This window comes from Salvelinus namaycush, chromosome 7, assembly GCF_016432855.1.
Source record: "Salvelinus namaycush isolate Seneca chromosome 7, SaNama_1.0, whole genome shotgun sequence".
Lineage (NCBI taxonomy): Eukaryota > Metazoa > Chordata > Actinopteri > Salmoniformes > Salmonidae > Salvelinus > Salvelinus namaycush.
In genome coordinates this window covers 11,366,517-11,389,201 of record NC_052313.1, presented here as the reverse complement: position 1 = coordinate 11,389,201, position 22,685 = coordinate 11,366,517, and the positions used below count along the sequence as shown (strand labels likewise).

General features: G+C 43.5%; 2 protein-coding genes across 3 annotated transcripts; one reads left to right on the top strand and one right to left on the bottom strand.

Moving 5' to 3' along the window:
- The first annotated feature begins 5,973 nt into the window (after positions 1–5,973).
- LOC120050956 (MICOS complex subunit MIC26-like) lies at positions 5,974–12,992 on the top strand. 2 transcript variants are annotated; one of them, XM_038997500.1, is made up of 9 exons: positions 5,974–6,078; positions 8,074–8,190; positions 8,403–8,525; positions 8,680–8,712; positions 8,957–9,011; positions 9,109–9,204; positions 10,627–10,718; positions 11,393–11,482; positions 11,580–12,992. In XM_038997500.1, the coding sequence occupies exons 1-9, from the start codon at positions 6,058–6,060 to the stop codon at positions 11,613–11,615; spliced, it is 663 nt and encodes a 220-aa protein (XP_038853428.1). In that variant the 5' UTR covers positions 5,974–6,057; the 3' UTR covers positions 11,616–12,992. The 2 variants fall into 2 exon arrangements, with proteins under 2 accessions (XP_038853428.1, XP_038853429.1); XM_038997501.1 differs by having other exon boundaries at positions 11,576–12,992.
- Positions 12,993–15,957: 2,965 nt separating this feature from the next.
- Positions 15,958–18,653, bottom strand: LOC120050955 (diamine acetyltransferase 1-like). The gene is made up of 6 exons (XM_038997499.1): positions 18,388–18,653; positions 17,967–18,018; positions 17,782–17,865; positions 16,934–17,035; positions 16,793–16,833; positions 15,958–16,457 (listed from the first exon to the last, which is right to left on the bottom strand). Exons 1-6 carry the CDS (start codon positions 18,451–18,453, stop codon positions 16,281–16,283), a joined length of 522 nt encoding a protein of 173 aa, XP_038853427.1. The 5' UTR covers positions 18,454–18,653; the 3' UTR covers positions 15,958–16,280.
- Positions 18,654–22,685: the final 4,032 nt, after the last annotated feature.

Genomic DNA, 22,685 nt, shown 5'->3' with positions numbered 1-22,685 from the left:
CCTGGACCCCTGACACAGCGGCAGACTGCGGCACCTGGCATTGATTACACATCATGATGCAGGATTATTCCTTTATGGTAAATGGGTATGGCAAGAGCCAGGACATTCATTTGTTTTTATTAGTGATCTCCATTAGCTACTGCGAAGGCAGCAGCTACTCTTCCTGGGGTCCAACCACATTAAAGCACCTACATTACATACAAAACAAAAGATAACAATACATTATATAACATTATTAAACCACTACATATCTACAATACAAAATGTTTAATACCACCATACAACAATATCACAATGTGTGCGTATGCATGCATCTGTACCTTTGTGTGTCTCTTCACAGTCCCCGTTATTCCATAAGGTGTATTTTTACCTGTTTTTTAAAATCTGATTCTACTTCTTTCATCAATTACCTGATGTGGAATAGAGTTCCGTGAAGTCATGGCTCTATGTAGTACTGTGCGCCTCACATAGTCTGTTCTGGACTTGGGGACTGTGACGAGACCTCTGGTGGCATGTCTTGTGGGGTATGCATGGGTGTCCAAGCTGTGTGCAAGTATTTTAAACAGACAGCTCGGTACATTCAGCTTGTCAACACCTCTTACAAAAACAAGTAGTGATGAAGTCAATCTCTCTTCCACATTGAGCCATGAGAGATTGACATGCATGTCATTAATGTTAGCTCTCCGTGTACTTATAAGGACCAGCCATGCTGCCCTGTTCTGAGCCAACTGCAATTTTCCCAAGTCTTTCTTTGTGGCATCTGACCACAGTAGTCTAGGTGCGACAAAACTAGGGCCTGTAGGACCTGCCTTGTTGATAGTGTTAAGAAGGCAGAGTAGTGTTTTATTATGGACAGACTTCTCCCCATCTTAGCTACTGTTGTATCAATATGTTTTGACCATGATAGTTTACAATCCAGGGTTACTCCAAGCAGTTTAGTCACCTCAACTTGCTCAATTTCCACATTATTCATAACCAGATGTAGTTGAGGTTTAGGGAATTGTGATTTGTCCCAAATACAATACTTTTAGTTTTTGAAATATTTAGGACTAACATTCCTTGCTACCCATTCCGAAACTAACTTCAGCTCTTTGTTGAGTGTTGCAGTCATTTCAGTTGCTGTAGTAGCTGACGTGTATAGTGTTGAGTCATCCACATACATAGACACACTGGCTTTACTCAGTCAGTGGCATGTTGTTAGTAAAGATTGAAAAAAAAGTAAGGGGCCTAAACAGCTACGCTGGGGAATTCGTGATTCTACCTGCATTATGTTGGAGAGGCTTCCATTAAAGAACACCCTTTGTGTTCTATTGGGCAAGTAACTCTTTATCCACATTATAGCAGGGGGTGTAAAGCCATAACACATACGTTTTTCCAGCAGCAGACTATGATTGATAATGTCAAAAGCTGCACTGAAGTCTAACAAAACAGCCCCCACAATAATTTTATCATCAATTTCTCTCAGCCAATCATCAGTCATTTGTGTAAGTGCTGTGCTTGTTAAATGTCCTTCCCTATAAGCGTGCTGAAATTCTGTCAATTTGTTTACTGTGAAATAGCATTGTATCTGGTCAAACACAATTTTTTCCACAAGTTCAGTAAGGGTTGGTAACAGGCTGATTGGTCGGCTATTTGGAATAAGAGTGGCAATATTGTCCGCTATTATCCCCAGTAAATTTCCATCCAAATTGTCAGACCCCGGTGGCTTGTCATTGTTGATAGACAAAAACAAAAATGCACCTCTTCCACACTGACTTTAAGGAATTTAAAAGTACAATTCTTGCTTTTCATAATTTGGTCAGATATACTTGGATGTGTAGTGTCAGCGTTTGTTGCTGGCATGTCATCCCTAAGTTTTCTTATCTTGCCAATGAAAAAGTAATTAAAGTAGTTTGCGATATCAGTGGGCTTTGTGATGAATGAGCTTCTGATTCAATGAATGAAGGAGCCGAGTTGGCTTTTTTTCCCAAAATGTCATTTAAGGTGCCCCAAAGCTTTTTACTATTATTCTTTGTATAATAAAAAAAAATCATAGTATAGATCTTTTTATTTTATTTAGCTTTAGTCACATGATTTCTTAAATTTGCAGTACGTTTGCCAATCAGTTGGGCTGCTAGACTTATTTGCCATACCTTTCGCCTCATCCCTCTCAACCATACCATTTTTCAATTACTCATCAATCCAAGGGGATTTAAGTTTTTACAGTCATTTTCTTAATGGGTGCGGGCTTATTAGTAACTGGAATAAGCAATTTCATAAATGTATCAAGTTGCTCCTCATTACACACCACAGACCAGCAAATATTCTTTACCTCAACAACATATGAATCACTACAACACCTCTTGTATGACCTCTTATAGACTACATTAGGTCCAGCCTTTGGAACTTTGGTATTCCTTGATATGCCTACTATATTATGATCACTACATCCTATGGATTTGGATACTGCTTTAAAGCAAATTTCTGCAGCATTAGTAAAGATGTGATCAATACATGTTGATTTCATTCCTGTGCTTTTTAAAAAAAATACCCTGGTAGGTTGACTGACAACCTGAATCAGGTTGCAGACACTGGTTACGGTTAGAATTGTTTTCTTGAGTGGGCAGCTTGATGAGAGCCAGTCAATATTTAAATCACCCAGAAATTATGCTTCTCTTTTGATATCACATATGTAACAGTTTAACTTTACGTCCGTCCCCTCGCCCATACCCTCGCGCGAACCAGGGACCCTCTGCACACACCAACAACAGTCACCCACGAAGCATCGTTACCCATCGCTCCACAAAGGCCGCGGCCCTTGCTGAGTAAGGGGAACCACTACTTCAAGGTCTCAGAGCAAGTGACGTCACAGATTGAAAGGCTATTAGCGCGCACCACCGCTAACTAGCTAGCCATTTCACATCCGTTACACATACATTATCAAGCATTTCACACATAGTATCCAGATACTGTTGAATTGTTGTGACATATGCAATACGAGTGATAGTGTAATAAACTACGTAAAAAATTAATGAACGCTTCAAATTATTATGTGACGTATTATCCAGATACTGACTGTTAGCACTTGGTGGTCTATAGCATCTTCCCACCAGAATGGGCTTTAGGTGAGGCAAATGAACCTGTAGCCATATTACTTCAACAGTATTTAACATAACATGTCTCTAAGCTTTACAGGAATGTGGTTCGGAATATAGACCGCAACACCGCCCCCGTTGGCATTTCTGTCTTTTCGCTAGATGCAGGTAGGAAAGTGGTTAGACCGCTGGTCCAGTAACCGAAAGGTTGCAAGATCGAATCCCCGAGCTGACAAGGTAAAAATCTGTCATTCTGCCCATGAACAAGGCACTGTTCCTAGGCTGTCATTGTAAATAAGAATTTGTTCTTAACTGACTTGCCTAGTTAAATAAAGGTTAAAAAAAATACTATAGTTTGCATCACAGGTGAGCAGTGTGTTTTTATCCACAATATTCTATAATTTTATCCTACTGAGACTGAGGGCTGATTATAAATGCTGAGCTATGACAGACAGACAAGCCCGGTCCCAAATAAAAACGGCAGGAGTAATACACATGTTAACCAGCAGGGGGAGACAGTTGTTAACAGATCTGGCTAACTTATGGATCCTACTTTGTAAACCCTACCCTGGCTTAGTCCTGTCTGTCTGTCTGTCTGTCTGACGGAGCCAGCTGCAGCATATGAACCTGCTCATCTCTCCTTCTTTTCATGAGCAACAATGAAAAGGGCTAAAGCACGTTCTTCTGCAGTTCTGTCTGTCAGCCATTTTTTGTATGTGTGTTTATCGAGATCCATCCACCACCAGCTAACTGTGTGATTGTGGTTGGGATGTTGGGTTGATGTGATTTGCCTTGCAATAGAGCATAGTCTTTATGATACTTTGAGAGAGAGATTGTGTCACTCTTTCTCTGATTCCACATCTCCCTCTTCTTTCCCTCCTTTCCTCTACCCAGCGTCCTCTTGCCTGCACTCACGGCTCTATTCAATCAAATCCGCAGGCGGGATTTATGCAGTAGCATACAAACATGTCTTTTCTCCCACAGTCAGAAAGTCACAGAGCGGTTTGTGGTACTGTATAAATACCAGGCAGACCCCCCTCACGGGCAGTGGCTCCATTTGACGGAATAAGATGTGTGCTCGATGTGGGCAGTAGTGTATAAACAGGGACCGTTAACATCAGTAAGGCAGTTTAGATGTAGTAAGGTATTCTTTCATCATCTCATATCTGCCTATTTTGTGTCAATATTTTCTCATGTAAGAATTACTATCGATATTGTAATGACCCTGGGTTTATAGACGCGGATATCGACCCTGCCGCTCGAGCATGCTTGCTTTAGGGGCACAGTCAATAGCGCGCTGGACTTCGGGCTAGAAGGTCGAGGGTTCGAGGCCTGCTCCCGGCCTGTTTCATTACAATATCATGAACACTTAAGCTCAGTTGATTTTACAGACGTTAAACCTACTTCTGCACTAAAAAGCAATGCGCAATAGTGAATCTCCACTGAAAGTGTTGTGTTTTTAGTCCAGGAATAGCATGCGTCTGGCAAACGGGCCAATATTATGCCAAACTTCAGTCTTTAAACAGCGGTCTCCCTCTGCTGGTCAACATGTGTATTACTCCTGCTGTTTTTATTTGGGACAGGGCTTGTCTGTCTGTCATAGCTCAGCATTTATAATCAGCCCTCAGTCTCAGTAGGATAAAATGATAGAATATGGTGGATAGAAACTCCCTGTACGATGACTATTTCTAAAAGAAAAAATAAACGAGATAAACAATGTATTTACTATAATCTGAGTAGACACTGCTATTTCGAACAGTTTGTAATTTATATCCAGAAATAAATGTTCATACTGTTAAGCTTTTCTGCTTTACTTGAGTGTTTTATTGAGTGTGTTGGCAGTGGTGTAAAGTACTTAACTAAAAATACTTTAAAGTACAACTAGGTCGTTTTGGGGGGTATCTGTACTTTACTATTTATATTTTTTACGACATTTATTTCACTACATTCCTAAAGATAACACGTGGTCATCCCTATTGCCTCTGATCTGGCTGACTCACTAAACACATGCAACTTTTGTAAATTATGTTGGAGTGCCCCTGTCTATCGGTACATTTTAAAAACAAGAAAATGGTGTCATCTGCTTTGCGTAATACAAGAAATATGAAATTATTTATACTTTTACTTTTGATACTTAAGTATATTTACAACCTTATACTTTTAGACTTTTACTCAAGTAGTATTTTACTGGGTGACTTTCACTTTTACTCGAGTAACTTTCTATTCAGGTATCTATACTTTTACTCAAGTATGACAAAGGTGTACTTTTTCCACCACTGTGTTGGGGAAACGTGTGTCATGTGCTCACCTGTGATGCTCACTATAGTGTGCCTCAGGACTACCTGGCATGATGACTCCTTGCTGTCCCCAGTCCACCTGGCCGTGCTGCTGCTCCAGTTTCAACTGTTCTGCCTGCGGCTATGGAACCCTGACCTGTTCACTGGACGTGCTACCTGTCCCAGACCTGCTGTTTTCAACTCTCTAGAGACAGCAGGAGCGGTAGAGATACTCTTAATGATCGGCTATGAAAAGCCAACTGACATTTACTCCTGAGGTGCTGACTTGTTGCACCCTCGACAACTACTGTGATTATTATTATTTGACCATGCTGGTCATTTATGAACATTTGAACATCTTGGCCATGTTCTGTTATAATCTACACCCGGCACAGCCAGAAGAGGACTGGCCACCCCTTATAGCCTGGTTCCTCTCTTGGTTTCTTCCTAGGTTTTGGCCTTTCTAGGGAGTTTTTCCTAGCCACCGTGCTTCTACACCTGCATTGCTTGCTGTTTGGGATTTTAGGCTGGGTTTCTGTATAGCACTTTGAGATATCAGCTGATGTATGAAGGGCTTTATAAATAAATGTGATTTGTGTCACCACCAGATGTCGCTGCTGAGATGAATTTTGTTCCACAATACTGAAATATGGTGTTTTTATTGCCGTCTGACTTGCCGTACAAAAGCAAAGTCACCAGGAAGAGAAATGTCAAACGTTTGGAAACTGGTAACGGTTAAACTGTTTTTTTGTATCTTGTATGATACATTTAGGTTATCTTAGAATAGTACAGACTACAAAATGACAACCGTAAAATACTGTTTAAAATAGTGATGTTGGTTGGGCTGAGCATAGGCTAGCTAGCTAACGTCAGCCTCAGCAAACCAAACCACTACAACAGTGTGGCCAGGGTCAATGAAGTTAACATAGACAGAAGGGGTTAGTTATAAATATTCGACATTAGCTAGCTAGCCATATATATGACGAGCTAAAAGAGAAGACGTTTTACGATCTGAATTCGTGATCAAAAAATAATTAATCTCGTAAAACGTATTTTTATTCATAAATCTGGCCATGGCATTACTGGACAAACCGGGTATGTCCGGGTTTCTAAATATACTTAATATATTAGCCTTATTCTTTATTTTGTGCAAAACTTTGCCCTTATGTAGGCTAACGTTAGTGTAACTTACAGTGCACTCGGGAAGTATTCAGACCTCTTGTCTTTCCACATTTTGTTACGTTACAGCCTTATTTAAAAATGGATTAAATTGTTTCCCCCCCTCAATCTAAACACAATAACCAATAATGACAAAGCAAAAAAAATTAGTAGAAAAAAACAAGTTTACATAAGTATTCAGACCCTTTACGCAGTACTTTAAAGCACCTTTGGCAGCGATTACAGCCTCGAGTCTTCTTGGGTATGACGCTACAAGCTTGGCACACCTGTATTTGGGGTGTTTCTCCCATTCTTCTCTTCGGATCCTCTCAAACTCTGTCAGGTTAGATGGGGAGCGTTGCTGCACAGCTATTTTCAGGTATCCAGAGATGTTCGATCGGGCTCTGGCTCAACAACATTCTCAACTCCTTCATTGTCTTGGCTGTGTGCTTAGGGTCGTTGTCCTGTTGGAAGGTGAACCTTCGCCCCAGTCTGGAACCGTTTATATTTCCCTCGATCCTGACTAGTATCCCAGTCCCTGCCGCTGAAAAACATCCCAACAGCATGATGCTGCCACCACCATCCACCGTAGGGATGGTGTCAGGTTTCCTCCCGACATGACGCTTGGCATTCAGGCCAGAGAGTTCAATCTTGGTTTCATCAGACCAGAGAATCTTGTTTCTCATGGTCTGAGTCCTTTTTGGCAAACTCCAAGCGGGCTGTCATGTGACTTTTACTAGGAGTGGCTTCCATTTGGCCACTACCATAAAGGCTTGATTGGTGGAGTGTTGCAGAGAGGGTTGTCCTTCTGGAAGGTTCTCCCATCTCCACAGAGGAACTCTGGAGCTCTGTCAGAGTGACCATCGGGTTCTTGGTCACCTCCCTGACCAAGGCTCTTCTCCCCTGATTTCTCAGTTTGGCCGGGCGGCCAGCTCTAGGAAGTCTTAGTGGTTCCAAACTTCTTCCATTTAAGAATGATGGAGGCCTCTGTGTTCTTGGGGACCTTCAATGCTGCAGAAATGTTTTGGTACCCTTCCTCAGATCTGTGCCTCGACACAATCCCGTCTCTGAGATCTACGGCCAATTCCTCGACCTCGTGGCTTGGTTTTTGCTCTGACATGCACTGTCAACTGTCTGACCTAATATAGACAGGTGTGTGCTTTTCCAAATCATGTCCAATCAATTGAATTTACCACAGGTGGACTCAAATCAAGTCATCACAAGGATGAACAATGGAAACAGGATGCACCTGAGCTCAATTTCAAGTCTCATAGCAAGGGTCTGAATACTTATGTAAATAAGGTATTTCTGTTTTTTATTTATAATACATTTGCAAACATTTCAAAAAAACTGTTTTTGCTTTGTCATTATGTGCTTTGTCATCTTGTGTGTAGATTAAGGACATTTTTTATTTAATCCATTTTAGAATAAGGCTGTAAATGTAACAAAATGTGGAAAAAGTCAAAGGGTCTGAATACCTGCCATGAATGTCCTGATTCTTGCCATACATTTACCCATTTACCATAAAGTAATGATCCTGCATCATGATGTGTAACCAATGCCAGGTGCCGCAGTCTGCCACTGTGTCAGGGGTCCTGGGTCTGATGACAGGCACTGCGACTGTCCTGGCCACCAGCGAGGTGAAGAAGAAACCTGCAGCTCTGAGTCTCAGTATTGAAGAGGTAGCTAGTATGGCTGTTCTGTCTCCTCTCCTGTACGGGAACAATTATTTGGCAGTTACATGAAGGGACAGGTGACATGCGTGTCCAATCTTATCTGCTAATAAGAGCTGTTTGGGTGGGTGCAGGCTCCCACAAGGCACTTTGCAGATAAAATGACTTAGAGGACAACGTTGCTGTAGGCTGCTCGATTGAAATATGTGTGCGTGTTGCAGCTCCCGTCCCTCTATGCTACTCCAGAGCCGCAGCTCCGGTATGTGGAGCCAGAGGTGGGGCCAGTGGAACAGGGCGTGGCCGAGCTGAGGAAATGGGCCGAGCCTTACACCAACCAGTGTCAGGTACACCCATCTCCCTCTTCCTCAGAGATGTATGCCTCGTACTTACCTGTCAACTGGAACACAATGGGGGAATCTAGGCAATCTCATGTGGCATCTCTCTAATTTTCTTTTGGAATCCTCAGATTTAAGGTTTGTGGTTCTTGTTTTCCTGTAGGTAACAGGTCTGGTTGCCCTGGAGAAAGCTGAGGTAGGTGACAGACACTGTCTACCAAGACTAGACACACTAACATACACACAATGAGTTGTGCCTCATAGTAATGGCTGGAACGGAATAGATGGAATGGGATCATACTCATCAAACACATGGTTTCCAGACAATTCCATTCCAGCTATTATTATGAGCTGTCCTCCGCTCAGCAGCTTCTTATGATTGAAGCATAGATTAAAGTTCTCTCTATCTCCTCTTTATGATGTCATATCCTGTGAAACAGGAGGTCTACAGGACTGTAGAGCCCACTGTGAGCGCCTCCACCAGGACAGTGAGAGGTGAGAAGACACTCATATCATGCAGATACTTTCATATACACATACATACACAAAACTGTGTGTCCTCTCTCTCTCTGTCTCTCTCTTTCTCTCTTAGAGACATATGAGTTCCTCAATGATCCTCCTCCGGACCTCTATCCCAGCGTCGGGGTGGTTGGCTTCTCTGGCTTCTTAGGATTGTACCTGGCCAAAGGTAATGTGTACACGCGCGCACACACAACTCATTTACCGACGTCGGTTCAATTATTTGAAATCCATCCAATCTTCTGTGAGCTCGATATGCCATTACTCTAGAGAGAGATCAGATCAAGGAAGAACTCTGCCATGTAGTAGGAAGTTGTAGTTTTCAGCAGGCCAATATTCAACATAGTCATTAACTACAATGACCAGAATCCATTGCTAACTGCTGCCACTTGTCCTGGCAAGTCTGTAGATGGCTGGCTGGCTGCTACAGCCTGAGCAGAGATGTGATGATGACTTAGAATCCTTAGTTGCTACATCCATTGATATACTTGAGTATGTGAAGACCCCTTCACATTAGTCGATTTGGCTATTTCAGCCACACCCGTTGCTGACAGGTGTATAAAATCGAGCACACAGCCATGCAATCTCCATAGACAAACATTGGCAGTAGAATGGCCTTACTGAAGAGGACAGTTACTTTCAACGTGGGAGCAGTGGAAATGCGTTCTCTGGAGTGATGAATCACGCTTCACCATTCAGCAGTCAAATGGACAAATCTGGGTTTGGCGGATGCCAAGAGAACGCTACCTGCCCGAACGCATAGTGCCAACTAAAGTTTGTTGGAGGAGGAATAATGGTCATGGGGTTGTGTTTCATGGTTCGGGCCCCTTAGTTCCAGTGAAGGGAAATCTTAACGCTACAGCATACAATGACATTCTAGACTATTCTGTGCTTCCAACTTTGTGGCAACAATTTGGGGAAGGCCCTTTACTGTTTCAGCATGACAATGCCCTATTGCGCATGCGAGGTCCATACAGAAATGCTTTGTTGAGATTGGTGTGGAAGAACTTGACTGTCCTGCACAGAGCCCTGACCTCAACCCAATCGAACACCTTTGGGATGAATTGGAATGCCGACTGCGAGCCAGGCCTAATCGCCCAACATCAGTGCCCGACCTCAGTAATGCTCTTGTGGCTGAATGGAAGCAGGTCCCCGCAGCAATGTTCCAACATCTAGTGTAAAGCCTTCCCAGAAGAGTGGAGGCTGTTATAGCAGCAAAGGGGAACAACTCCATATTAACACACATGACTTTGTAATGAGATGTTCGAAGAGTAGGTGTCCACAACCAGGCTCATCCCTCAGCTTTTTACCACAGATGAGGCAGGATGTCCACTTTAATGTTTCAATGAACGATTCTAGCTTTAAACTAAGGTGAACAAATTATTGTTATTAAGTGATAAGCAGTAATGGGCAGTCACAACCATCATGGGACTTTTATTAATTGTTTAATTCTGTGTTACAGCATTCAACCCAAAATGCATTTAATGTAATAATAAATAATCTAAAACCGGGACTATTTTTCTAAATCCGAACTGGAACTGGAACTGACCTCAAAAAGCACTAATCGCTCAGCACTACTCTGTGTCTCTAGGTTCCAGGGTGAAGAGGCTGGTGTTTCCTGTCGGGCTGATGGCTCTTAGTGCTTCCATGTTCTACCCCCAGCAGGCTGCCTCCTTAACCAAGGTGTGTGTGTGTCTGTGTCTGTGTGTGTGTGTGTGTGTGTGTGTGTGTGTGTGTGTGTGTGTGTGTGTGTGTGTGTGTGTGTGTGTGTGTGTGTGTGTGTGTGTGGTGCAATGTTAGTGTGTGTCTTCCATCCCTTTTTCCCCTCTCTCTAACGGGAAAGGCTGTGGTTTCCTGTAGGAAGTTCTGGCTGTGAAATAAGAGCGATTGTGTGTGGGGAGGGTATGTGATTGATAGTCTGCCCTTTGGTTTCAAAGCGGGGTGCCCTATTCTGGTGTGGATTCCTGGTATATTTTAGGCCTGTTTAATGTTGTTGTCTGAGAGAGGCACACCCAGAGATAGAGAGGATACAGGTGTGTGTTTCTGTGTGCCACAACACAGCCAGATCAGACAGACAGGATGTATGATACAGCAGCAGGATAGGAAAGTGATGAGGAGACAGCCGTTCAGAGGGAGGGAGGAAAGCTGGGACCTCTGACTGCTGACTGGGGGGGGGTTAATGGCTGTATTTCTGTGAGTTATGAATAGATTAGACACTTAATGAGTGATTCGTGTGTGTTGGGTGTTTTTAAATGACATTTTGTGCACTAAATCTGTCACATGGTTTGTCTGATTGAGGTCAGACTTCATAGAAGGTGTTTCCATTTTGTGTGTGTGTGTGGTTGTCTCTGTCTCAGGTGAGCAGGGACTCTGTGTACAGCTGGAGTCAGCAGGGTCGGGATGCTGTGGAGACGCTCTGGAAGGACCTGCCATTTGGCAAGGGCAAGGTTAGTCATCATGACAAAGAATCGAGGAAAGATGTTTGAGATTCAGCTGAGGTGTGTTCAGTAATAATGATGTGTATTCCTGCTTCCCCTCAGGCAGGCTGAGAAGACCGAGGACAAGAGCACGGCTAGCTGAGACAGAGAGCCTGGACACATCACCTGGCTGTCACACACACACACACATAATGCACCTGAAGAGTGCACTCAGAGTCATATACAGAGTTCATAGAACCTGGTTTGAGATTTTGAAAGTTAATGGCATCAAAGGTCCCAAAACAATCACATTTTGTTGTCATGGAACATTTGGTTCAAACGTAAGAGGATAGGTTATAATTGGAGCCCGGCCGGTATATTGCTTCACCGATATTATCCACCTATATTGGCCGTAAAACCCAGGGTGTTTTATTTGACTGTGCATGTGTGTGTTCATGTTGTGGTCCTAATGTTTTGTCAGAGTCTGTGTTTGGGTGTGTGTGTGTTCAATCATGTGGTGTTCCTAGGTGTGGTTTGCTGCTGGCCCTCAGGCCCTTGTTCTCCTATGCCTTTGGCACCTGATTTGTTTCATGAAATTGTGAAATCCTCAATGGCTGATGTGAATATAGGGGATTAGGATTCTTGGCATGATAACAACGGTTGTCAGAGGAGTTGGACTGCAACTTCTGACAGAATCACCTATATTCACAACAGCCCTCTTTTCCTGAGAGTGTTTTTCCTTAGGTGGCAAAGCTCCTCAGGGTGCACTTAGTGTTGACACACAAAACAGAAAAGTATTTGAATTTTGGAGGACGTTACATCATGTCATCACACCCACCAGTGGTGAGAGCCTGTTATTACCATAATCTACTGTATGTCTAAATTGGTTGGAACCAGGCTCTTGTCGTAAAAATACAATTTGTTTTCAGTGATATAACCTGGCTTATTAGAGGTGAAATAAACTCTGTAGGTCTGGGTGTGCTGTACCAGTGTGGATCGAAATCACATTCAACACCCCTATATGCACCGCGACTCCATGGTGTACACACACCGAAACACACCCTAGACAGAGCACCTTAACATACCTCTGTCTCTCCTGTAACATGATACATCACATTCCCTCTTGCTCTGTTACCTTGCCAACTAACCATGCCAACCTGTTGTAACCATGCCAACGGACACAGGAGACTCCTGTCAGCTGTCCTCTGACCTCGTTTCAGTGTTTATGTCTAAATCTTGTTTCTAAATCTTGTTGCTCATGCTTGTTTGTTTTGGTTATGTTTTGTATTTATTTCTAAAGACATTCCCCCATCATTGATCTACTACAGAGTGCACTACGATAATGTTACATAAATTATTAAAAAAGTTAAAGATGTACTTCTACTGAAGAATATTTAAACGTGGTGTATATTTTAAGTATTTTGTGTTTCAGGTGATGATTTTCATTTTGAATTGGTTGATTTTGTATTGATTGTCTGTTCCCAGAAAACTACTGTCTATGAACAGAGATATGGTCCTAATAAATCAAACTCATATCTGATTGTGTTATTACAGTTAAATTTCAGCACATATTTACTGGTGCTGGATGCATGGAAAGTCATGGTCTGTGTATGCCTCTGGTATTCTCACAAAGACAGAAACAGAGAGGGTAGTCTGTCCAATCTATGAGATAAGTGGGTCATGTCCAAAGGCTATTTTTCCAGATGTGTGTTATTGGTTATTCAAACAGGGATTTATCTTCCCTGCCTGTAAAACCATTTAACCATAAAACGTACATACGGAGGAGAAGATACGGCGAGGAACTACAGCAGCTCTAGCCTGTCCCACATTTTGATGTGCTTTAGCCAACTCCTCTTCCAACACTACCTGATGGGACCAGGTTAACAACACTACTGAACGTACTGAATCTGCTGTAACATTGTGGTGGGAGTTACACAACATGTTCACTACAGTTGTTTTGATGTAGACAGTTTAGTTTCCCTCTGCAGTGAGGGTGAACGAACTTGTGGGATAGGTGAGTTGGGGGTGGGAGTGTCTGTTATGACTTGACCCTCGACCTTATCCGTCATGCCTTGGCATGTGTGACTCACTGGGGTGTTTGCGTGGCTGTGAATGCCTGTGTACGATCATTTATGTGTCTATTTGTGCAACACAGTGATGAACACCTGTGCTAGAATAGAACATTGTGTTTAGTTTGAAAAGGGTTAGAAAAGCTCTCAAGGCCTCATGGGGAATTAGTGTTTAATCTCCCTGGTGTGTCTTTAAATAGATGGAAACATCACAGGCTCTCTCGCTCAGCCAATGGTTAATCAGTAACGGGGCACCGTTTAGAACTCTGGACATAAACAAGTCAGGTTCAAAGGTCAGCGAGGCTCATGGGGAATCTAGGATGAAAATATTATTCCCTGTCTGGAGATAAAGGATGCTGTCTCTTTTTCCGTCTCCTCTTCCCCGCCGTCTCAGATGTACAGAGCATTCGGAAAATATTCAGACCCCTTGACTTTTTCCACAATTTGTTACGTTACAGCCTTATTCTAAGGTTGATTAAATTGATTGTTTTTCCCCTCATCAACCTACACACAATAGCCCATAAGGACAAAGCAAAAACAGGTTTTAGATATTTTTGAAAATAAACTGAAATATCACATTTACATAAGTATTCAGACCCTTTACGCGGTACTTTGTTGAAGCACCTTTGGCAGCGATTACAGTCTCAAATCTTCTTGGGTATGATGCTACAAGCTTGGCACACCTGTATTTGGGTAGTTTCTCACATTGTTCTCTGCAGATCCTCAAGCTCTGTCAGGTTGGATGGGGAGTGTCGCTGCACAGCTATTTTCAGGTTTCTCCAGAGATGTTAGATCGGGTTCAAGTCTGGGCTCTGGCTGGGCCACTCAAGGACATTCAAAGACTTGTCTCAAAGCCACTCCTGTGTTGTCTTGGCTGTGTGCTTAGGGTCGTTGTCCTGTTGGAAGGACAACAAACCTTTGCCCCAGTCTGAGGTCCTGAGCGCTCTGGAGCAGGTTTCCAAGGATCTCTCTGTACTTTGCTCCGTTCATCTTTCCCTCAACCCTGACTAGTTTTCCAGTCCCTGCCACTGAAAAACATCCCCACAGCATGATGCTGCCACCACCATGCTTCAACTTAGGGATGGTGCCAGGTTTCCACAAGACTTGAACCTTGACATTCAGGCCAAAGAGAATCTTGTTTCTCATGGTCAGAGTTCTTTAGGTGCCTTTTGGCAAACTCCAAGCGGGCTGGGGTGGCTTCCGTCTGGCCACTCTTCCATAAAGGCCTGATTGGTGGAGTACTGCAGAGACAGAACCTTCCAGAAGAACAACCATCTCCACAAAGGAACTCTGGAGCTCTGTCAGTGACCATCAGGTTCTTTCTCACCTCCCTGACCAAGGTCCTTCTCCCCTGATTGTTTCGTTTGGCCGCGCGGCCAGCTCGAGGAAGAGTCTTGGTGGTTCCAAACTTCCATTTAATTACGATGCAGGCCATGTTCTTGGGGACCTTCAATGCTGCATAATTTTTTGATAGCCTTCCCTTGACACAATCTTGTCTCGGCGCTATACGGACGATTTCCTCGTCCTCATGGCTTGAATACTAATGTAAATAAGGTTTGTTGAAATTTTAGACACATTTTCTGAAGACCTTTCACTTTGTCATTATGGGGTATTGTGTGCAGACTGAGAAATTTAATTTAATCAATTTTAGAGTGAGGCTGTAATGTAACATTGTGGGAAAAGTGGTCTGAATACTTTACAAATGCACTGAAAATATTACAGTCTATGCTGTATGTGGCTCAACAGTAACTAAGTCACACACTTGGTCCTGCCCTATTGATGTCCTTCATTGTATTTAATGGAGTAATGCCAAAGAAATGTTTTCAAGAGCTATTTGAGTTCTTAGGAAGGTTTAGAGTGGAGTACAAGTGTCTACTAGAGATGACTTTTGACAGGGTTACAGTAAAGAGGATCCGTCTCTGCCTGGGCAAGGGGTTGAGACAGTGTTTGCAATATTCTCTAAACTCTACTGGGCCACTACAGGGTTAGGTTCTGGCTGTGTTCGTTTCAGGCATTGCCGCAGTGAATGTTCAAAATACAGACATCCCACTGATATGTATTTCTACACCCCTGGTTTCTGCTAGATCTGACTAGGATGTGTCTGAGCATTAGACACTGACAGTTTGGCGTCTTTCCAAGGTCAGTGCAGTAACTAAGTGTTCCTTGCCGTAGACTAACAGACACACATCCCCATTTCAGAGAGAAGGTATGAGATGGAGGAGAAAGAGGAAAAGGCTGCATTTAAGTGTCTTGATGACATCATTCTGAAATGACTCCCACGAGAGACGGAGGATGAAGGGAGGTAAGGCATATGAAGTGATGCATGTTCGTAAAGCCCTCCCCTCCCACACCATCATGATCCCCAACCTCACCTGCATTGGGGGCCAGGGATTTAATTTCCCCTCTTAGCTCTAGAGAAATCAGTCACCACACAAATGTGCTCTGAAAATTTTAATTACACCAACATAATAAACATTCAAACTACAGAGAACGCTAGGAATCCTAAGGTGTTGGATTAGCAGAAAAAAATACTACCACTACTAAAACGATGGCTTCAGATAAAACGTGATTTTAAAAAATCTAAACGGAACCCTAAATTAAGTTAGTACACATGATTAGTAATGTTTAATGCCCCTTTTAATAGTAATCTGTCAGTAGTCACACCCCCCCACCACCCAACTGCTGAAGTAAGAGACAGGCAAATAATTAAATAGACCCAAGTCTCTCACTCCCATCTTTCTATGTGTCTTGGGGCCAGCTCACTCTTCGGGGCCGGAGGACATCTTGAGGAGGGAGCTCTTGTCGATCTTGAAGAGCCTCCATCCCTCCTCCAGAGAGAGGTCAGCTGCGCCGCGACGCTTGTAGAACTCTATCGACGCCTGGTTGCCCTCGGCGACGATGAAGTGCATGCTGCTGCAGCGAGTCTTGACTGCTGTCTGAGGGGGAGAGAGGAAGGGAGGGCAGGTGTTAGCACACATGCACCTGACAGCGAGCCCCCCCCCTTCACAAAGCCATCCACATTTCCTGCAAACACCATCTTATACCTACAGCTTTCCCCAAAACATTCATTGATCATTTCAACAGCAATAACCAAAAACGCACAGAAGAGAATCAGCCTTTACAAAGAATAACTCATTGAAATGGGCTCTATGGGATTCTGTTTGAGGCATTGACCTACAACAGGATTCTGGCCAGGGCCATGTAACTGACTGACAGCTCCCATCTAGTTGTTACCATGTTTGTACAGGGTCATAACTCCAAAGTTACTCACATGACTGAGGAGCTTGAGGATCTCTGAGCCGATGCCAAACCCTGGTGGAAGGATGACAGAATGAGATAATGGTTACTGGTCAGGACCGAGAGGAAAGGAAGGAGAGAGCGACAGAGTAGGAGGAATAGTTATTTTGCTTACCCCTGTACTCTCCCATGACAAAGAAGTCTTCCAGGTAAAGCAGCTTGCCAATCCAGGGGTCATATGTGAAGTAGTACATGGCAAACCCAATCACCACAGGACCTGGACACACAGAAGTAAACCCACACACATAAAAACAAGCCAGATGTAATGTAACAGCTCATACCGGAGTTACCCCTAGACACTAATCTAAGGTCAGTTTAGCATTTTCCCTAAATGGTTAAGGGTGGTTAGGACTTGGAGGGGCAGAGCTGCTCATAGATCTATGGTTAAGATTAACTTGTACTTTCAGCGATTAACTCAGTCTGGTTGCCAGGGGACTGTGTAAAGAGGAGAAGTGTCAGTTGTGTTGTGAGAACTGACGCGTGGAGACAGGCTGTTCTAGCTCAGAGAAACTAACAACGGAAGTCGGTTGGCGGGTGTGTCATACAAGTGTGTCTGGCCTACATCGGAGTGGCATCCACATCATAACAGGAAGTAGGCCTAGACAAACCAGCCTTTCGAGCAGAGAAATGTGATCGTACAGCAACAATGTTTCAAACAAGACAACTGTCATACCATTATGCATCGCATCATAACTATTGTAAGGAAATGGGTGTGTGTATAGAGTAAGGACAGTATGTACAGCACAAACTGGGCTAACAGGTTTCGGTTTAGGAATGGCATAGGGGAAGAAGCTACATACTAGGTATTCCCATGGCGCAGAAACATATGAGGCACCATTTCAGTCACACCCACCATAGTTTGCTATAATTATCGTATGTCACACTCAGCATATCCATCCAATCCTCAGATGTACAAGTGTGCTCCAGGGAATAGGTGCGATTATTTGAGAAATAGAATCTTACCGTTGTTGCTCTGCTTGTCACTGGGGACTTCCGCCACGATGCAGTGGTAAAATGGATGGTCACCGAATCCGTCCTCGAGCAGATCTGTTATCACAAACGTAAAAAAAAAAAACGCCTTATAAACTCTGCATGCACTGCAGTCACACGGTGCCCGAGAGAAATGCTTAGCTTTAATTCACACTCACCTTTCTCAGTCAGTATCACTTGATCTTCCATGTCTTCATATTTAGCCAGTTCCTGAAGAGAAGAAACATTTCAGAATCAAAAACCAAGACCGGGTCAAGATGGAGTTTAAAAGTCACAGATAACTGACCGTCAACGAAGAAAACAACGTTTGACGTTATAACCACATCAAACAGAGGAAAATTGGCTATTTGCCAATGTAATAAAGGCAAAGGTACAAAACTACAGAGCGAACTGTGATACCTACTGATATGCAGCAGAAATTGTCGGTATTTGTCACCAAGACAGACACATTTGCGGAGTCTCTCAATGCAGTCAAACAAAACGGTTTCGACTGGGCTTAGCCTTGCCAGGGCTACAAAATAACAACAAAGTATGGGTCAACTCCTTGTCAAAGTTTTTGGGGGTGAAGTTTTGGCCTACCTTTATGAGTCGCAGTATGTCAGGCACATCTTTGGGTTCAGCTTTTCGCAATTTAAAACGATCCATTTTCTTCTTTTACTCTTTTTCCCTTTTCTCACTAAACCTCTGTATGTGAAGTGAAGCAGGAGAAGTTTCTTCATTCGCGTCCCAGGAGTTTAAACCTCCGCAGTCAGTCTGGGATCCTGACGCCTATGTCGGGAGAGTTTTCATGCAGCAGGGACCTGTCTGGGTCGGATCAGCTGGACTAGATCGTTCTTTGTCTCTCACAAGGGTTTTATAGGAGCTCGTGGGGGTTGGGGCGGTTAACCGGAACTCGGTCATTTATGGCCAATTGGAACGAGGGATCTAGGAGACGTCACGAGTTTCGCTGTTGTTTTCATTGGTTGTTTTCTCCGGTCACGAGATATTGACATCAAATTATAGTTTACTAACTGTATCTAGCCTACTCTGTATTTGAGCACGTTTTTAAATGTAATTGCTACATAGTGGAATTCTATATAATGTATTGAGTAGGAATATTTAAAATAAATGTGTTAAATTTCGCAAAGGCCTTGACTACAGTGGAATGTAGTCACGGTCTGCACCTTGTTTCCCTTTGTTGAGGGAAAAGGTACTTAAGATAAGATAAGATTGTGTGATGTGTTGTTGTCTTACCTTGCTATCTTAAGATGAATGTACTAATTGTAAGTCGCTCTGGATAAGAGCGTCTGCTACATGACATAAAATGTGAAATGTACATGTGAAATGAAGGACCGGATGTTGTTACTGGATTGTAGCCAATGCAGTTCAGACTTTACTCTCAAGTTTTTGTAAATAAGGGGGTAGAAAGAGTACGAAAATATACTCAAGTAGAAGTAATGTTACTTTAATTACATTTGACTCAAGTAGAAGTACAATTACTGGTTAAAAAAAAGACTAAAGTAAAAAATAAATAGTAGCTAATTTAAAAATTAAATATACTATTAACTATTCACTTACTGACTCACTCACTCATTCACAAACCCCCGCTTCCACTCACCAGAGTTGGAGAGTACTGAAATATCCTACTCAAGTAGAAGAAAAGTTACTGAAAAATATTATAAGTACTCAGAAAAGTTGATCAATTACTGTAACTAGAGTAGTTGTAATTAACTATGTTACACCTCTGGTAGCAAGTGAGAAACCATAGAATGATAATGAGCCCAGCCCGGAATAGCTCATTGAATGTGGAAAACTACTATTAATGACAAAGGCCTCGTGACTCAGGCATAATGAGGAGATTTAGATGGTAATTACAAATGATCTACGTGATGGAGACAACAGATGTCTGATGTAACTCTCTAAATGATTGATGATTGATTTCCATTACCATTAGAATCTATCTACTGGTCAATATTACTCCTTTTTACATGTATTTATGTACAGTGCATTCGGAAGGTATTCAGACACCTTGACTTTTTCCCCCAAAAATGTATGTTACAGGCTTATTCTTAAATGGATTAAATTGTCCCCCCCCCCCCTAATCAATCTACACACAATAACCCATAATGACAAAACAAAAACAGGTTTTAGAAATGTTTGCAAATTATTCTTTTTTTAATAAAAAAGTAAATATCACATTTACATAAGTATTCAGACCCTTTTCTCAGTACTTTGTTGAAGCACCTTTGGCAGCAAGTACACCTTCTTGGGTATGATGCTACAAGCTTAGCACACCTGTATATGGGGAGTTTCTCCCATTATTCTCTGCAGATCCTCTCAAGCTCTGCCAGGTTGGATGGGGAGCATCGCTGCACAACTATTTTCAGGTCTCTCCACAGTGTGTGTGTGTGTGTGTGTGTGTGTGTGTGTGTGTGTGTGTGTGTGTGTGTGTGTGTGTGTGTGTGTGTGTGTGTAAAGAAAGTAAAGAAAGAAAACAACAGTAAAAATACATTTTAAAATAAGAGTAGCAAGGCTATATACAGACACCGGTTAGTCAGGCTCATTGAGGTAGTATGTACATGTAGGTATGGTTAAAGTGACTATGCATATATGATGAACAGAGAGTAGCAGTAGCGTAAAAGGAGGGGTTGGCGGGAGGTGGGACACAATGCAGATAGCCCAGTTAGCCAATGTGCGGGAGCACTGGTTGGTCGGGCCAATTGAGGTAGTATGTACATGGATGTATGGTTAAAGTGACTATGCATATAAGATAAACAGAGAGTAGCAGCAGCGTAAAAGAGGGGTTGGTGGGGGGCACACAATGTAAATAGTCCGGGTAACATTGGTTAACTGTTCAGAAGTCTTATGGCTTGGAGGTTAAAACTGTTGAGAAGCCTTTTTGTCCTAGACTTGGCACTCCGGTACCGCTTACCATGCGGTAGTAGAGAGAACAGTCTATGACTGGGGTGGCTGGGGTCTTTGACAATTTTTAGGGCCTTCCTCTGACACCGCCTGGTGTAGAGGTCCTGGATGGCAGGCAGCTTTGCCCCAGTGATGTATTGGGCCGTACGCACTACCCTCTGAAGTGCCTTGCGGTCAGAGGCCGAGCAATTGCCGTACCAGACAGTGATGCAACCGGTCAGGATGCTCTCGATGTTACAGCTGTAGAACCTTTGAGGATCTCAGGACCCATGCCAAATCTTTTTAGTTTCCTGAGGGGGAATAGGCTTTGTCGTGCCCTCTTCACAACTGTCTTGGTGTGTTTGGACCATTCTAGTTTGTTGTTGATGTAGACACCAATGAATTTGAAGCTCTCAACCTGCTCCACTACAGCCCCGTCGATGAGAATGGGGATGTGCTCGGTGCTCCTTTTCCTGTAGTCCACAATCATCTCCTTAGTCTTGGTTACGTTGAGGGATAGGTTGTTATTCTGGCACCACCCGGCCAGGTCTCTGACCTCCTCCCTATAGGCTGTCTCGTCGTTGTCGGTGATCAGGCCTACCACTGTTGAGTCGTCTGCAAACTTAATGATGGTGTTGGACTCGTGCCTGGCCATGCAGTCGTGGGTGAACAGGGAGTACAGGAGGGGACTGAGCACGCACCCCTGGGAAGCTCCAGTGTTGAGGATCAGTGTGGCAGATGTGTTGCTACCTACCCTCACCACCTGGGGTAGACCCGTCAGGAAGTCCAGGATCCAGTTGCAGAGGGAGGTGTTTAGTCCCAGGTTCCTTAGCTTAGTGATGAGCTTTGAGGGTACTCTGGTGTTGAACGCTGAGCTGTTGTCAATGAATAGCATTCTCACATAGGTGTTCTTTTTGTCCAGGTGGGAAAGGGCAGTGTGGAGTGCAATAGAGATTGCATTATCTGTGGATCTGTTTGGGCGGTATACAAATTGGAGTGGGTCTAGGGTTTCTGGGATAATGGTGTTGATGTGAGCCATTACCAGCCTTTCAAAGCACTTCATGGCTACAGACGTAAGTGCTACGGGTCTGTAGTCATTTAGGCAGGTTGCCTTTGTGTTCTTGGGCACAGGGACTATGGTGGTCTGCTTTGGTATTACAGACTCAATCAGGGACATGTTGAAAATGTCAGTGAAGACACCTGCCAGTTGGTCAGCACATGTCCGGAGCACACGTCCTGGTAATCCGTCTGGCCCCGCAGCCTTGTGTATGTTGACCTGTTTAAACGTCTTACTCACGTCGGTTACGGAGAGCGTGATCACACAGTCGTCCGGAACAGCTGATGCTCTCATGCCTGCCTCAGTGTTGCTTGCCTCGAAGCGAGCATAGAAGTGATTTAGCTCGTCTGGTAGGCTTGTGTCACTGGGCAGCTCGCGGCTGTGCTTCCCTTTGTAGTCTGTAATAGTTTGCAAGCCCTGTCACATCCAACGTGCGTCGGAGCCGGTGTATTATGATTAAATCTTAGCCCTGTATTGACGCTTTGCCTGTTTGATGGTTCGTCGCAGGGTATAGCGGGATTTCTTGTAAGCTTCCGGGTTAGAGTCCCGCATCTAGAAAGCGGCAGATCTACCCTTTAGCTTAGTATGAATGTTGCCTGTAATCCATGGCTTCTGGTTGGGGTATGTACGTACAGTCACTGTGGGGACGACGTCCTCAATGCACTCATTGATAAAGCCAGTGACTGATGTGGTGTATTCCTCAATGTCATCAGAAGAATCCCGGAACATGTTCCAGTCTGTGATAGCAAAACAGTCCTGTAGTTTAGCATCTGCTTCATCTGACCATTTTTTTATAGACCGAGTCACTTGTGCTTCCTGCTTTAATTTTTAGCTCTGTCAGAGTGATCATCGGGTCCTTGGTCACCTCCCTGACCATGGCCCTTCTCCCCCGATTGCTCAGTTTGGCCGGGCAGTAAGCTCTAGGAAGTTGGTGGTCCAA

Bases quoted from the DNA above. Each gene is read 5' to 3' on its own strand.
- LOC120050956 (XM_038997500.1), top strand. From the start codon at position 6,058: ATGTCAAACGTTTGGAAACTG. The intron at 8,191-8,402 runs GTAGCTAGTATG...TGCGTGTTGCAG, and splicing joins TGAGTCTCAGTATTGAAGAG to CTCCCGTCCCTCTATGCTAC. The intron at 10,719-11,392 runs GTGTGTGTGTGT...TCTCTGTCTCAG, and splicing joins AGGCTGCCTCCTTAACCAAG to GTGAGCAGGGACTCTGTGTA.
- LOC120050955 (XM_038997499.1), bottom strand. From the start codon at position 18,453: ATGGATCGTTTTAAATTGCGAAAAGCTGAACCCAAAGATGTGCCTGAC. The intron at 17,036-17,781 runs GTAAGATTCTAT...CTGTGTGTCCAG, and splicing joins TGACAAGCAGAGCAACAACG to GTCCTGTGGTGATTGGGTTT. The intron at 16,834-16,933 runs GTAAGCAAAATA...TCCTTCCACCAG, and splicing joins TGTCATGGGAGAGTACAGGG to GGTTTGGCATCGGCTCAGAG.